Consider the following 16723-nt stretch of genomic DNA (forward strand, 5'->3'; position numbering starts at 1 on the left):
CAAATGGTGTATCCCTTTTGTATGTGTGAAATGAAGAAACCTCTGGTGATGCCTTTTCTTACAAAAAGTTCATTCAGAATGAGTTAATGTATATAGTTAAAAATTTTTTTAAATTTATTTTTTTCTTAATGGGTATGTTTGAGCTGTTCAACTAGTGAACAATAAGTAATCTCCCCCACGGCCCAATGTGATGAGGATATGTATATGAGGTGCAGTTTATTACTGACTCAAGCCGCTCATTGCTAAGTCGTGTGGTCAATTGAACCTCAACCACCGAAGTATACCTGTATTCACCATCTAGTATTCAAATCAGAATAAACGCAACTAAAACCTTTACTAAAATGAAACTACGCATTCGCAGAGATATGAGAGTAGGGGTAAAGCCACGTTTTAAACCAATGTAGTAGAAGTGTTCTGATTTTGTATTTTGAACACTGATCTCTAAATAAATTTTCTACAACTGTCCGTAAATTTCTGCTTGTGTTGCGAAAATATAGTTGCGCAAGCGTACAATGGTTTTATTTAGTTTCCAGCCACTTATTCTGCGACGCTGGAGTATTCTCAATATTTAATACGTAATTACATTTTACGCCAAAGATCCTCTATCCAGTAATATAGAGATCAGTGATGTGAACCCAAGAATCTTCAATTTCGAAAATCAGCTGTTAAACAACTGATTTGACAAGTCAGCCAATCGACCAGTTTGGGCAAGTTCGTGTGATTTTGATTCTTTCGTGAAATAATTTTATTGTTATGTTCATCTAAAATTAGTAATGTAATAAATAACATTTATAATCTCGTACTCCAGCACGTTTTAGACATTATTTCATCAATTACTGAAGTCATTTACCTCCCATAATGTGTTGAGAGTTTGTTTTCAAATATCAGCTGGTTCAGAAAGCAAGGGGAACGTGAGCGCTGTGATTAGGTTATAAACTTGTTCATGTGTGTTTAACGTGCTTTATTAAGCCAAATACTTTTGTTATGCGTTTTCAGTGTGTATAATATTAATGCTTAAAGATTACAGTTACAGAAATCTACTTTTGAGTACGGAATACGGTGCTTTATTTGATGTTCAGCGCGTTTTATGTCATGTTAATAACTTTTAGTTACCATAAATATTAATCCTTGAAGCTAATTCTGAGTTAAAATGGATAGATTTGAATTTACATCTTCGAAATTAGATGTCAATGAACGTTCTATTGTTCGCATGAACGGTGTTAAATTATATGATGGTGAAATTAAGGTAGGTGGGATTTTATGTTAAGGTTAGTTTTAGGTTCAAATTTAATACTTTTATTAATCTAAACTGAACCCATTATGATAAAACGTTATCTTAATAATTTACTTCAAAAGGCTTTCAGTAATCATTGTGATCATCTTCAGTTGTGACAACTGATTTTACTGCTAACTGCTCCCCTTTTACTTTCGTTTTTTAAGTATAATACTTTTTCTAGAATGTGGTCAAAGAGTGTTTGGACATGTTTTATATATTTGTTCATTTGGTGTATCATTGAATCAGTGTTTCTGTATATTTATTCATTCAAGTGTGATAAGATATGGAGGTTTATTGTGAGTATATAGAATATCTTGGTGGATTTATACATACGACATGGTTGGTAAGTGTTGAATTTTAATTTGTGTATTTCAGGGTTACTGTGTTTGATGACTGACTGTATGTAATGGTTATTTTACTTATTTTGAGGGCTACAAATATATTAAATTTAAACAAAAATTTGATCAGTTTGAATGTGTTTATGAATATTAATGTGATGTGTCATGTTTTATAACTGTTTTCAGGTTTATCTTAATCCTTATTTCCAGCAACCTAACTGAAATTTTTCAACAAAACGTAAAACAAATATACTTACTCAGCAGCAACAAACATGCTTAAAGTAATATACTGACAGAGGACGCAACCCAAGACAATTTGAACAACTATTAACGTACTTAAAAAAATACAATACAAATATAAATTTACAGCAAAATATGAACCCAGTAAACAAGCACATTTTTTTATCTTATACTTAAACATTATGGAAAATAAAAAAAATCTGATAAAACACATAATAATGATATACTAAATAAATAGATATAACTTAGATTTTTCTGCCACATTTTAAATACATGTCTGCCTTATTAAAAAAAAGCTTGCCAGCAGTAATGTCAGCTGATTTGACTGTGAGAATAGCAGCACCAATTATTGAAGGTGGCAAAGATGAGTTTAGCGTTGTAAAATATTTTTAACCCTAGAATCACAATGCCATAAAAACTGACACTAATAATTGCACAAAGTCTCTAGGACTACTCTGTGGGTAACAGGTATAAAAGTCAGTAAATTGAAAATATTTAAAAATCAGTCAATGTATTATATAATAGTAGTCGTTTGCAAACTTAAAATGTGTTCTAATTACAATTTTATTTTTTAAAAATAATTGGTACTTACGTATTAGCCCAACAATCAATAAATTACATACTTTTGGATTATTGTTAAAATCACCCGATATAACCATTTATATTTATTTATTTTATAAATATAATTTAACTAAACTTAATCTTTGTTTTCTAATCTTGACTAATTAACACAGTAATGTTTTGAATATTTAAGCCATAAATAAAATTATTAGGCACTTATTTAACATTATTAGGTTACTTACTTAAAATTATTGGGGTAGCCCATTGACCATAACCATAATGATCCTGTAACTTTGAAAATGCTTCAAAGTTTCAGGATCATTAACATATTTTACAAGTTAAAAATATAAGCATTATTGCTTATAATAGATATAAATTGATCAATCTTAACCTATGCTCGCTTTGCTCACTAACCTCAACTAATTGACAGTAATGTTTTGATTATTTAAATAATAAATTCAGTAATTATTGCAATTAGTTATTGCGAGCATAGGTTAAGATTGATCAATTTATATCTATTATAAGCAATAATGCTTATATTTTTAACTTGTAAAATATGTTAATGATCCTGAAACTTTGAAGCATTTTCAAAGTTACAGGATCATTATGGTTATGGTCAATGGGCTACCCCAATAATTTTAAGTAAGTAACCTAATAATGTTAAATAAGTGCCTAATAATTTTATTTTTTGGTATATTCAACACATTGCATCGGTCAGTGTTATACAGGTATGCATTTTGTGCATACAAGAGCCATCCTTTGCTTTTTTGAAGGACAGTGAGCGCAGATTTTTCTTGATGAAGATCCTGGAATTTGTTCTATATTAACGTTGCTAGATCCAGCAGTTTCATCAATGTGATGTTTTACCATTTTTGATAAATTGGTTAGATTTTGTCTCTCCTGGATGAATTGGCCTGTCATTGTTTTTATTCAGTCATAACAAAAAATTGATGTTCCCAATCTTTTACGTTTCATCATTTCAATTGGGATTTCTGGTTTTTATTCTTTTTTAACGTACCCACAGTAGTTAATTTATTTGTTTCTAAGGGGATGGATATTTGATTGCTAAGGGGATGGATGTGAACCAGTTATCATAAGTAATATTTCTATTGCTACCACGTACAGGTTGCATTAGTTCTTTGACAAAATACATAGCAGTAGTAGGTTTTCAGTATACATACCTTTCTTAAGATAAGGTATTTTGTTTTAACATCACAAAGTATGATTATCTAATATCATATTCATTTGCTTTTAAAGGCAAATATATTTTTAACAAACGACCTCTAAACCCAAGCAGTTGCTCAAGTGTTAAGTATGTTCCAGGTTAATAATTATTTTTATATAAAATAATAAATTCATCCCATATCTCCCTCATATAGATGAATTTATCATTCTGTTCTCTTTCTTCTCTTATCTTTTGAATCGAAACAAGCAATTCAATAAAAAACAATTTTTTGCTCTTCACTGAAGTATTAGTGTGAACCACTGAAAGATGCTTCAAACAACTCTTCACTATTTAGATGATTGTCTTTGTGAGATGGTGTAAAAACTAATAACCCAATAAGTGCTTTTATTTTGATTAGTTATTTTTATAGTGACATCCATTGTTTGATATGCGGCAGATTTTATTAAAATTGTTTCATTAGTGAATTTTGTGATTTTTTTCTAACATTGAATCTGTTATAAAAAATAAGAATGCTTCTAATGGTGTTTCTATTTATGCTGCTTTGTTGATTAGTTTCTGAGTGAAGTGAATGATGTTTCTTGCGGCTGTTCTTGTTTGCACATTTTCTTTACCCTTTGATGATCAATTGTGACCATCTTTCTCTTTCATATTGGTCTTTGAAGGAAAAACAATATTGCTATGATGGAGCATGTTGAAAAATAAATTGATCATCAATGGTTTCATCACTTTCAATGTAGTCTGGGTCAGCATTTGTATCATCTGCTTCTGAATTATTTTCATGTAAAGCTACATCACCACCTTCATCAATTTCATCGTCATTTTCACTTAGAATATTGTCGTTATCAGACAACCTCTGACAAGTTCTGATAAAACATCCTTAATTTTAAAACTAGTATTTAGTAAATCACTCATATTTTATAAAAAATGGAACAAATATTTATATTATAAATTAAGAAAAACAATATTATATACACTTAATTCCTGTTTAAAAAATGATACTATTACTACTGGTCTAAAAATCTGTATATTTTCAACTCCATGTTGGATAGAAAACACTAATGTAAATCACATCATTTTGTCTGTGAGATTTTGGTAAACTCACTGACAAAAAAGTGTTATAGTTGTCCTTTTGGTGTCAAGGCCAAAACTGAAGGATTGTTTTGAAGAAAAGCTACTAGAAAGGTAGAGTAATAAATCTCATCCCTTTCACAGTGAAAGCTATTTTTACTGGGGTTGTAAAGTGCCAGACTATGCATTAGGGTTCTAGGCTTAAAAACATTCTTTTTTGTATAAAATTTGGTTTGGATTGTCATCGGAGAGATTTATATTTTTAGATTAATGTCATAGACAAAAAAAAATCAGCAAAGAAAACTTGATCAGAGTTGCATTTAAGGGATGGAATTAATTAATAAAAAAAGAGAAAGGGTTTTAATGTATTACTAATACTAATATAAAATAATATTATATAATTGTTAGGAGTTAATAAATAATAAATTCAACTATCCAAGAATAATAAACAATTAAAATCAGAGATGTTGGATGTAATTTAATAATTATTTTAATTTGCTTGTTAAGTATATGTTAAAATAAAAAAAATAAGCAGGAAATAATTCAGTTTAATTTAATAAGAATACATTATTTTAAAATTTATCGAAAAAGTAATTTCTTTTTTTGCCAACTCAGGACCAGTACTATTCTCTTTAACCTTTTTCCAAAATAATTTAATTTTCTTGAAATGAGACTTTTTCTTCCTCCCTTCTGACCTTTTACTTCCAGTTGTTATTCTCTTCGTTTTATCTTCCTGAAAACCATTGAATTTTTTACCTGTAATTTATTTCTTTTATGAATTGCCTCCTGCTCAATTTGCATTACTTCAAAATTGTTTTACTGTTTTCTTCCTTCCCCAGCCTTTTCTTCCCTATATATTTTTCTATTTTGAAAGGAAGTTTGTATCTCTTTTGATAATGTAATTTTCATTATTTCTCTAAATGTAGTAACTTATTGTAATACTCTTAGATGAACACTTTTTGTTGTACAAATTTGTAACATAATATGCTTTATTCATTTTTTCAGTTCTGATTTTAATTGTTTCTTTTTCGTTTTTTTATATTACACCTAGATATTTGAAGTAATTTGGGAACTTTTCAAGAAGATGCCCGCAGCTAATTTGTAGTTAGTCAGTTTATCACTGTAGTTAGTCAGATAGTTGTTGCCACTGAAAGGAGAAAATAAATAAACAGTACATATTTTTTTCTTTTTAAATACATATATTGTACTGTAATATCACAAAAATAATACAATGATGCTGTAATAATAAAAAAGTAAAATAAAGTGCAGTATTTTTTGAGTAGAGTAATTTACGTATATCATTTACTCTATAACTTAACAAGAACCTGTAAGAACCGAACCTGTATTTCTGCATTAAATATGAGTTTCAAATTTAGCTGATTTCATTATATACAGAAATTTTCTGGAACGTAACACCTGCGTAAATTAAAGGTGCACTGTATAATAAATTTATATAAATAACTAAATAGATATATTTATATATAAATTTATATAATAAATAAATCTAAAAATATAAATGTAATCTTCCTTCCTTCCTTTTTGCTGTTTAGCCTCCGGGAATTACTGACAGGTATTACTTCAGAGGATGAATGAGGATGATATGTATGAATGTAAGTGAAGTGTAGTCTTGTACAGCCTCAGGTCGACCATTTCTGAGATGTTTGGTTAATTGAAACTCAACCACCAAAGAACACCTGTATCCATGATCTAGTATTCAAATCTGTATAAAAGTAACTGCATTTACTCGCTAACCTTCGCTAGCGAGCGTAGGTTAAGTTTGGTTAGATTATATTTATTTATTACACAAAGTTAAATTATAATTTTAATTTACGTATTTTCTCCTTTCAGTGGTGCCATCTAACAACTAACTACAATGACTAATTGACTAACTACAGATCGGCTGTGGGCATCTTCTTGAAAAGTACTCATAGTTAAACATAAGTGGAAGTAAGCAATCTCATTGTGTAACACTTATGATTTGGAAAGGTTTAAAAACTTTTACAAGGAATTTAACTTTTGTTGTTTTGTTAAAATCTAGTAATTTCTAAGGTTTTGTTATCCAATCTGAATTCTTTTAAATTTTGAAAAGTGAATCTGTCTATCAATTTCTTTTAAAAAGCATGCTATGCTTTTATAAATCATCAAATATTAGATTTGCTAATTTTAAATACCTTTGTTTGTTTAGGATTTAAAGAGTGGTTTGGACTGGTTTTTACCTATTTTGAAACCAGCTTGATATTCTGTTATTTATTTTTCTAACTGTAGGTTTAATGTAAATCCCGCTTTCCCATTTTTGTAGAGTGGATGAATTATTGCTGTTTACCAATTTTCGAGAATCTTTTCAGTTTTTAATATCTTAACTATTGTAACGTTTATAATTTCAGTACCCAATCCTCCACTAGATTTTACCATCTCAATTGTAAAATCATCCTCACCAGAGGCTTTATATTCTTTAGTTCTATGGTATTTCTAGTCTAAATTTGGAAATTTTAAGTTTTCATTTGTAGTACTGTCCTTGAAATATAGTTTGTTGGTTGGTTTATTTTTTTGCTGTTTAGAAATTTTTGAAAATATTTGGCTAATAATTTAAGATTTCTTTGTTGTTGAATAGTAACTTAAGGTTTTATTTTTTGAAGCATAAAAACTTAGAAGTGTAACCAGATAGATATAGATTTTGAATATTCTGTAATAGTTTCTAATAGTTTTAAAAATCTTCCTCTATCATTTAAAACATTGATCTTTTCTGAAATTGTGAAAGTTTTGAGCCCATGTTATGACTTCTTATTTGTCTTTTTTCTCATGGATTTATATGTTTAAAGGAGTTTTTGTTTTGTTGATTATACCAGTCATGCCAAGCTTTCTTCTTGTTTTTATGATTTTCTTCAGATTTGTTATTCCATCATTTGTAGTTCTATGGTTTGTTTTCTAGAGCTATTTGAATAGGTTTCATTTTGGTTATGTCTTAGAAATTTTTAGATGTAATATTTTTCTTGTTTAGTATTTTTTGGAAGTTGAATTCTTTTTCTTTTAAAGTTTTATTACTAACTCTTCTTCTCTAAAAAGAGTTTGTTGATTTTAGGTTGCAATAAAATCTTTGTAATAAAACTCTTGTGAATCTTAGTTGGATAGTGATCTAAATCATTGTCTAATCCTTTTCTAACTTGGATGTTTTTGAATTTATAGGATATGCTCAAAAATTGCAAATTATCAATTTTAACCCCCCCCCCCCCCCCACTATATTGGTGTTTGGTGAAATCCAAGTTTTTTGCTTTCTAGGAAGTTTTTGAAGTGAATAGTTATAATTTTAAGGTTGAATTATCAGCATTAATGAATTAATTTTCAACTACTTGTGTTGTGTATTTGTTGCAGACAAAATTTGAAGGTGGTGAGTTACTGTTAACAACACATAGATTATTATGGGGTCATGTAGGTGACATAAGCAGGGGATGGACCTGCCTTTCATTGCCATTGCAGTGCATTATATTTGTTGAAGAAGAACAATCCACATCATTCTTCAATAAGTCTAGGAAAATAATTATTCACCTCTCTGAACCATTGAAAGGTAAAATTATTATATTACTTAATAAATTCTTTTACCTTGATTAAGCATATTTTATAAATGATTAGGGTTTGAGGACTGTCTATAATGATTCGATTTGTTTAAAACAATGTTGTATGTATTTTAAATTTTATACTGGTATCTCCACTAAAGAACATTGGTATTTCTCTTCACCAACTTTGATTGGATAGAGATTTAAAAATTCTATCAATGAAAAAGTCTTTAATTTTATTTTGTTCATTGTAACTTCTAGGGAACATAGGAAAACTAAAGAAATACAGTCATGCTTGTTTTGCCAGTAAGTAATTGATAAATACGGATGCATTGATAAGATGTAGACTTCTTGGTCGAAAACTCTGGCTACCCTTTCTCTTTCATAATGCTGCATTACTGATCTTTGTTGACTAATTTTATGTAATTCAAAAAAATTGTGCCTTTGTTTGATCAATCTATAAATTTTTTAATAAAAAGTATTTATGTTTGTTACTTGTTTAGCAGCATACCAAGATTTTGCCACAACACAGTGCACATTCAGTTTTTTAATCAAAATCAAGTGGCATAAATTTTTATAAATTACTAATTTTGTAATTTAAAGACTATCTATTATGTAAAAATACCTGTAATAGAGTATCATGTAAAATGTGTTATTGTACTACTGCCAAAGAAAATATTTCCAGTTAAATATGAGCAGTACGATTCTCCTCTTCATTCCTGCAGTCAAATACAGTGACGCTTTAGATAGCATGAGGGCTTAATCAAAATCATTCTTGTAACCTCATTAATCCTGCAGAGGATCAAGGGAAAGATAGAGGTTATTCTTACAAACAACTAATTCAATTCAGGAGAGGAAGAATCATACCGTAATGTAGTTTTAAAATTAAAGAACTAAGACTAGCAATGTCGTGGCAAGCTGGTTTGCCACGACATTGAGTTGTTCAATGTTCAACGAGTTGTTCATGGTCAGTGAACAACTGAACTGTAGTTGACTTTGGAGCTCAGCTTATGTAGTTTAATTTCTGTTATCTAATTATTGTCTGTTTCAGGTAAAAATCTTGGTCCAGTTGCATACAGCCCCAATAATTTTATTAAATTATCATTTAAAGATGACAGCACAAATATAATTAAACTTTTAAATGATACTGTTGCTGCTAAAGTATGGGTTCTATCCACAATTCCATCACTACCAAATCCTTTGCAGAATGTGCAACCCAATAATAACATCACTCCTCCTTATGTAAGTAATGATGACATTATGGTTTTATTATTCTTTCTTTGTGTGGTTTAGTTACAGAATAAGTGAATGTTTGGGTTGATGATATTTTGTTAGAATACATTCTTCATTAAAGTAGAATTTTTAAATATATGTGTTCTTTTTATGGGGTATTTTTAAACTATTTTATCTAATAATAAAAGAAAGTGTCCTTGATTTAATGACTGAATAACAAAATACTTAATTAAATTTGACACATTTAATTACTTATCAAAGTGTACAGAAATATTACAAGATTATTACATAGCATATTATAATCTTATTAGCATGTTTCAATGTGAACATCCTAAACAATACTTTACCTGCCAGATGTGATTAATCATGTTAGGATTTACAGTTATTAATGAAATACAGATTCTCTCATTCAATCGTTGTAGATTATAAATCTTTTCTGTATAAGGTTATTTTTTTAATGTATATTATGATTTTTTTTTAATCAGGACTTTTAGACTAGAAAGTAAAATCGTCTTTCTTCAATAATCAGGGAATCTATTGTGAAAGATGACTGACATTCTCTTATCCCTTTCATTATTAATAGTTTTGGGAAAAGCAGAATTTTTTAAATGCCTAATGAACTGATGCTGTAATTCTTTTTTCATTGAACATATGAGGGCTGTTCAGAAAGTAACTTCCAATTCATTATTAAAAAAATACCTATTGATAAAAAACTGATTATTATATACATCTTATAGCTACATTTTTTTAGCTGCTTTTCTACATAATTGCTGCCCAAATAAGGGCACTTGTCATATTTGTAAACAAGTTTTTGAATGGCCTCGTTATAAAATTGTGCTGCCTGTGAATTAAGCCAGGTAGTAACTGTTTTTCAACTCATCATTTTCAAAACACTGTTTCACTAACCATTTCTTCATTTTTGGTAGAAGGTGATATCACTGGGAGCCAAATCAGGGCTCTATGGAGGATGGTTAAACAACTCCCATTTGAAACTGTTGATTTGGGATTGAGTACACATGCATACTGCAGTATGTAGATGAATGTTATCATGAAGGGTCAAGGGTCAACCACTTCATTTTTTTTTATTGTCATGAATGTTTGTTCTATCTTCCCAAAACATACGACACTGTTGTTTTACTGTACTGTCAACTTTGCTTTTTCCAAATTTCAAATTTTACTTTTCCCAAAAATAATGAAAGGCGTAAGAGGATGTCAGTCATATTTCATAATGATTATGTATTTTTGGTTATTAGTAAGTAGAGGAAATACTCATGATATTTCCTCCATATACTGTACAAAGTTCACAAAGAATTTCAGCAGCTGACAAATTTTTTGCATGAAGGAAATGGATGATGGCACTCACTTCACAGTCTGCGGGATTTTCTATGACATCAGCCATTATGAATGAGAGTTTTACAGGAACAAGTAAGCAAATGATACTTCCAAAAATACTACTAGAACCACACCAAACTGGGCTATTCAACTGTGCAAAGATAGAATGCTATCCTCACTTTTCTGCACAATACAAGGACCAGAAGTTAATTTTTTAATAGTCCTTGTAAATTGACTCCTTGTAAATTGTGGCCTTCACCACACATAATTTTATCTTAGAACTACACAAGGTAAAAAATGTATTCATGATGCTCATGAACATATTAAACAGTTTCAATTGATTGTTGAAAAATGAAAAATCGATTTTGTGTTGTATATAGTGGTGTTTGCTTAAAACCAAGTATAGCCAACTACTGGATGATTTTTTTTTTTATATCTGAAAATAGTTTTTTGTGTAAATTGATAAAGATAGCTTCGTTATTATAAGAGCAATAAAGCTTGGAAACAGAGCGTGGACAATATTTTACAACTTAATTTTTTAAATAGTAGTGTTTTGAGTAGCTGAGTAAATCGTACTCTGTTAACAGACATATACCACTGAAATTTGATAAAAAAAGATGAGATTTATTTTTAACTTCTATTTATCAGTCAGATAAACTGTTTTGAGATATTAGCTCCGATAATAGAAAATTCTATTATACTATAGTTTTCATTGGTAAGTATTGACAATAATTAATCATTTTTTTCAATTTAATCTTTTTTTTGCAGAAAGTCTTTTATTGTTAGCACTATCTATTGTTGTCTGTATTTGTAATTGAAATTACATATGTAGATAATTGCTAAAATGCAACTTTTCGTGTTATCTAAGTACTTTATACAGAAAGGGGTTTTACTTCAAAATTGACTTTGGCTGTTTTAATTTATGGTCATTATTTCAGTGGCTTATGTCACTGTCATTATAGTAGTCATGAATAATATAACCTATTTTTAGACTTTTGTGGAATGTGACATGCAATTTAGATAATTAAAATCTTGATGATATCTGTTGTTTCTTTAATTTATATTATCATATGAATTTATATCGGTCTGTTTTTATTAATAGCCCATCCAACCCTTCTAGGTGAATGATAGGCTTTTGGTGATCACCTACTCAGAATTTAATTTATAAAGAAAAATAATGACAAAAAATTAAATCTGCTTCACTTTTGTCAAAACATTTTAATCTGCATTCTCAGGTTGTGCATTAGCAAAAACATTCAAGTGCTGATGAAAATTAAAACCATCAGAATTAGAAATTATTTTCATAGAATGTTTTTAGAGATTTCAAAGTGGAGTTTCTAACCTAATCGTAAAGAGAAAGATTTTGTTATTTACAAATTGCAGATTACAGTTAGGGGACAAAATTGAAACAAATAAAAGCGTTTCTGCCACCAGATCTTCATAGTTAACCAAAATGGAAACATTTGTCAAAAATTCCTAAACAAGGAACAGTAAAAAAGGAAAGGCCTAAATGTCAAATAGGTAAGGAGAAGGGCCTAATAATATGTATGATTTTTAAGCCAATAGCAGTTTTTGATACTCTGTGAAATAAGATACAAATAACCACTGCATAACGTGGTTGTTAGGTTCTTAAAAAATGTGTTATGTAAATTTGTGTTATACAAAACAAGAAACTAGTAGAAAACACAAGATTAAGTTCCAAAAACTCAAAATAATGTACTATATTTATTTTTTAATTAAAACAAACATGTTTATTATAATAATAATGGAATAAAAATATTATTCATCATTACTACTAAGCACTGTTAAGTGAGGGCATTTACTATTTAGTAAAATATCCTATCTTCAGCAGCATTTTGAGTTTTAAACTCTACTTTTTGCAAAAAAAATATGTTATCATTAATTGTTTGCTTTTTGCTGAGAGTTCTTTATATATTTTTATTATAGTGTTAAGCAATTGTGGAGTTGCCTTTTAAATTTTGTGCTTTCAGGGCAAGAATCTTCATTCAGAAAATATGACTAAACATTCTGTTAAAAATAATTTTTTTTTTTATGCTTTTAAGGGGTAAAGTGTCCCACTTTATTATCTTCATGTGTATTTTGCTTTTTGAATTAACTGGGTTTACACCAGATGCCACTTCCACCAAGTTAGCTTCATCAGTCTCCTCTTCCATCAATAATTCCTGAATATCTTTTACATTCACACTTTCAAAACCTTCTCCTCTTATAGGTTTAGCAAGGTCTACTATTACATTTTTGTTTTCTGCTAGATAGATTATATTTGCTCACTTTGCATTTACTCAGGCCATAAATTTTTTCTGCCAAGCATTTAATGTTAAGGATCTTATTTCTTTGATAGATGAAGTTATGATATTAATACACTCTAAAATTGTAAAGCATTTCTATGATTTCATTAGACTCATCAACTTAAAATCCATTGCATTGATTGTCTGATGTAATGAATTTTAAATGTAGCTATTTATTACCTGATCTATTGGTTGAAGAAGTGAAGTTGTTTCAACATTTTAGTGATTTAAATCTTTAGGATGACTTGGTGAATTCTTCAACTTTAATAGAATTTTATAATCTAAATTTTTTTCTTTAAGTAATTCTCTACACTTGATATTAAACAGTTTTGAAACCATTTTCTTAATAAATCAGTGGTTACCTATGCCATTTTATTTGTAATAAATGAGCAAAGTTGTCTTATATTTTTTTTACTTAAATATAAATAAGATGAGGATTGAGGGATTTGTAAACTAGTAATGATTTTATTTCATGCTTGCCTGAAGGTTACTGCAAATAATTAGTTACCTGGTCTTTTGATACCTTGAAAACAGGTGCCATTTCTTTTTGTTTTTAGGGCTCTCCTCAATTCTTAAAACATGATAGTGTCAAACCATGTTGTATGAATTTCATGTTAAGTGTGGGGATGGAGGTTCACCTATATTTGTTATTTTATTATCAGAATTAAAAATTATTTGTTTTTGTGTAATTTATAATCTTTTGATCCCTTTTATATAATTTTCAAGTATTTTATTAGTTTAAGTAAAGATTTTATTCTTGTAATAAATAAATAAATTCTAATACATTTTGTAATTTAAAAGATGTTTAATTTTTGTTTCTGTAGCCTGTTAAACTTCGAACTGGAATAGTTGGCATTGAAAGAGGTATTCAAGAGAAACAGAAAGCGACTGATGACAACATTTCTGCTGCTTTTAAAGATTTAAATAGATTAATGATGATGGCAAATGATATGGTGCATATATCAAAAGCTATATCCACAAAGATCCGGGTAAACACATATTTCTTGTTGTTATTATTCTGTGGCTTTTATTCAAGGATAGTAGTTTGGACAGTGAATCTTAGCTTATCACTTTATTCTCTTCTACAATTTCCTTCCCATATCATCCTTTATCTATTTGTTGATTCCCACTCCATGGTCATATATTTGTTGCCTCCACTTTCAACTTTCCATTGCTTGTCTTTTCCTCTTCCCATTGTTGTAAATACATCTTCAGTTTCCACATAAAATTTTCAAATTTCACATAAAAATTACAAATATTTAGGTATACACTAGTAAAGTACAATGTTATAATAAGAAATAGTACACAAGTTACAAATTTTAAATAGTAAATTACAGATGTAGTAATATACATAGTAAATAAGTGTAAAGTAAGCAAAATTACATTTTTTTATTCAATAAATGGAAAGGTGGTTAGGCATCTCATTAAAAATTTAATTCTTTGCATTGAGATACCATCACAAGAAAGAAAGGAACCGACATTGTGCCGGTGCTTAGGCTTAATGATTTGAACTAAATTACTCCAATTATATTACGGCATGTCATCAGTTTAATACAATATATAGCCATCATTAAAGTAGTCTTTAAAGCGTCTATTCTAAATTACTCTAACAGAAGAAATTATTTTAAACTAATCAAAAGAAACTTAATACTTTCAAATTAGAACAACCAATGTTTAGGAGCTTTCAAAAATTTTTTCACTGTGAACAAAATGTAACATATGTAGGCAGTTGATTAAAACTTATGGGTGCATAACAAGTAAAAATGCCTGAATGCCTCATTATTGGCTTGAATTTGAGGAACATGGTTTTGTAACTTTAATCTACAATATATTTCAATTACCCACTAAATGCCCACTCCTGATGTAAAACGTTATCAGTACTTTATACATATATAAATACTTAAAAGGAAGAATATTGAATTATAAAAAGAAAGGGAATATATATTTAGCTCTTTTAACCCTAACTATTAGCCTCACTACTTTTTTTGAGCTATGACAATTGATTTGACTTGGAGTAATAAGTCGCTTCCAGCAGAAAATCCTTATTGAAGTTTTAAGTGAACAATGAAAGGTATAAAGTTCTTAACACATAAGGTGGTCATATAAAGATCTATCTCTCAAAGAAAAATTAATATGTATTTAGTTTTCAAGCTCAAAGTTTATTTATTAAAGGTAAACCATATTTTTAATGAATCAAGATCATATTGCATGTCTTTTTTTTATTGTTCAGAAGTTGTAGAGTTATAGCACAGAGCCTTATCATCAGCAAAACAACCCTTGAAAGAACCAGATCATAAGTTATTAATAAATAGTAAATAAAGGAATAGATGCAAGGACAGACGCTTGGGGAACTCCATAAGTTACTGATCTAAAAGCACTGTACTGATATTTGATTTTTATACATTGAGCTCTCCTGGTTAAGTAACTTCTAAGCCATTCCAAAGTTATTCCTTTTAAAACTGCTTCTGACAAATAAGACAGTAAAATATTATGGTCTACAGTATCAAATGCTTTAGTGATATCTATGAATATATCACCTACAGAATGTTTCTCATTTTGATCTTTATATATGTCAGAAAGAAATTTTAATAATGCATCATCTATTGATTTGCCTTCATTAAAACTATATTATTGATTTAGTGAAAAAAAATTATAAGCTGGAAAAAGCTTAAACTTTTTTTCTCTACTATCATTTAGAAAACTGAAAGCAAGGATATCGGTCTGTAATTATTTAAATCTAAAGAATTCTCCTTTTTGAACAAAGGACTACAGATTGATCTGTATACTACAGATTTTAAGGTTGATGGAAATTTTCCACTTTCAAAACTCAGATTGATCAAAAAGACCAATTTTTTTTTTTTTTTTTGTCTTCAGTCACTTGACTGGTTTGATGCAGCTCTCCAAGATTCCCTATCTAGTGCTAGTCGTTTCATTTCAGTATACCCTCTACATCCTACATCCCCAACAATTTGTTTTACATATTCCAAACGTGGCCTGCCTACACAATTTTTCCCTTCTACCTGTCCTTCCAAAATTAAAGCGACTATTCCAGGATGCCTTAGTATGTGGCCTATAAGTCTGTCTCTTCTTTTAACTATATTTTTCCAAATGCTTCTTTCTTCATCTATTTGCCGCAATACCTCCTCATTTGTCACTTTATCCACCCATCTGATTTTTAACATTCTCCTATAGCACCACATTTCAAAAGCTTCTAACCTTTTCTTCTCAGATACTCCGATTGTCCAAGTTTCACTTCCATATAAAGCGACACTCCAAACATACACTTTCAAAAATCTTTTCCTGACATTTAAATTAATTTTTGATGTAAACAACTTATATTTCTTACTGAAGGCTCGTTTAGCTTGTGCTATTCGGCATTTTATATCGCTCCTGCTTCGTCCATCTTTAGTAATTCTACTTCCCAAATAACAAAATTCTTCTACCTCCATAATCTTTTCTCCTCCTATTTTCACATTCAGTGGTCCATCTTTGTTATTTCTACTACATTTCATTACTTTTGTTTTGTTCTTGTTTATTTTCATGCGATAGTTCTTGCGTAGGACTTCATCTATGCCGTTCATTGTTTCTTCTAAATCCTTTTTATTCTCGGCTAGAATTACTATATCATCAGC

The 16723-nt window shown here is 29.2% G+C and overlaps 1 protein-coding gene across 1 annotated transcript in view; it reads left to right on the top strand.

Annotated features, from left to right (window-relative positions):
• The first annotated feature begins 386 nt into the window (after window positions 1-386).
• The window catches only part of Vps36 (vacuolar protein sorting 36), a 29899-nt gene continuing 13562 nt past the window's right edge, over window positions 387-16723 (top strand). Inside the window, exons 1-4 of the mRNA XM_075356069.1 lie at window positions 387-1246; window positions 8039-8231; window positions 9272-9462; window positions 13916-14080. Coding sequence (XP_075212184.1) covers window positions 1151-1246; window positions 8039-8231; window positions 9272-9462; window positions 13916-14080 — 645 coding nt within the window. The 5' untranslated portion in view covers window positions 387-1150. The remainder of the gene's footprint in view (window positions 1247-8038; window positions 8232-9271; window positions 9463-13915; window positions 14081-16723) is intronic.

Source organism: Lycorma delicatula, chromosome 2, assembly GCF_047948215.1.
Source record: "Lycorma delicatula isolate Av1 chromosome 2, ASM4794821v1, whole genome shotgun sequence".
Classification (NCBI taxonomy): Eukaryota; Metazoa; Arthropoda; class Insecta; order Hemiptera; family Fulgoridae; genus Lycorma; species Lycorma delicatula.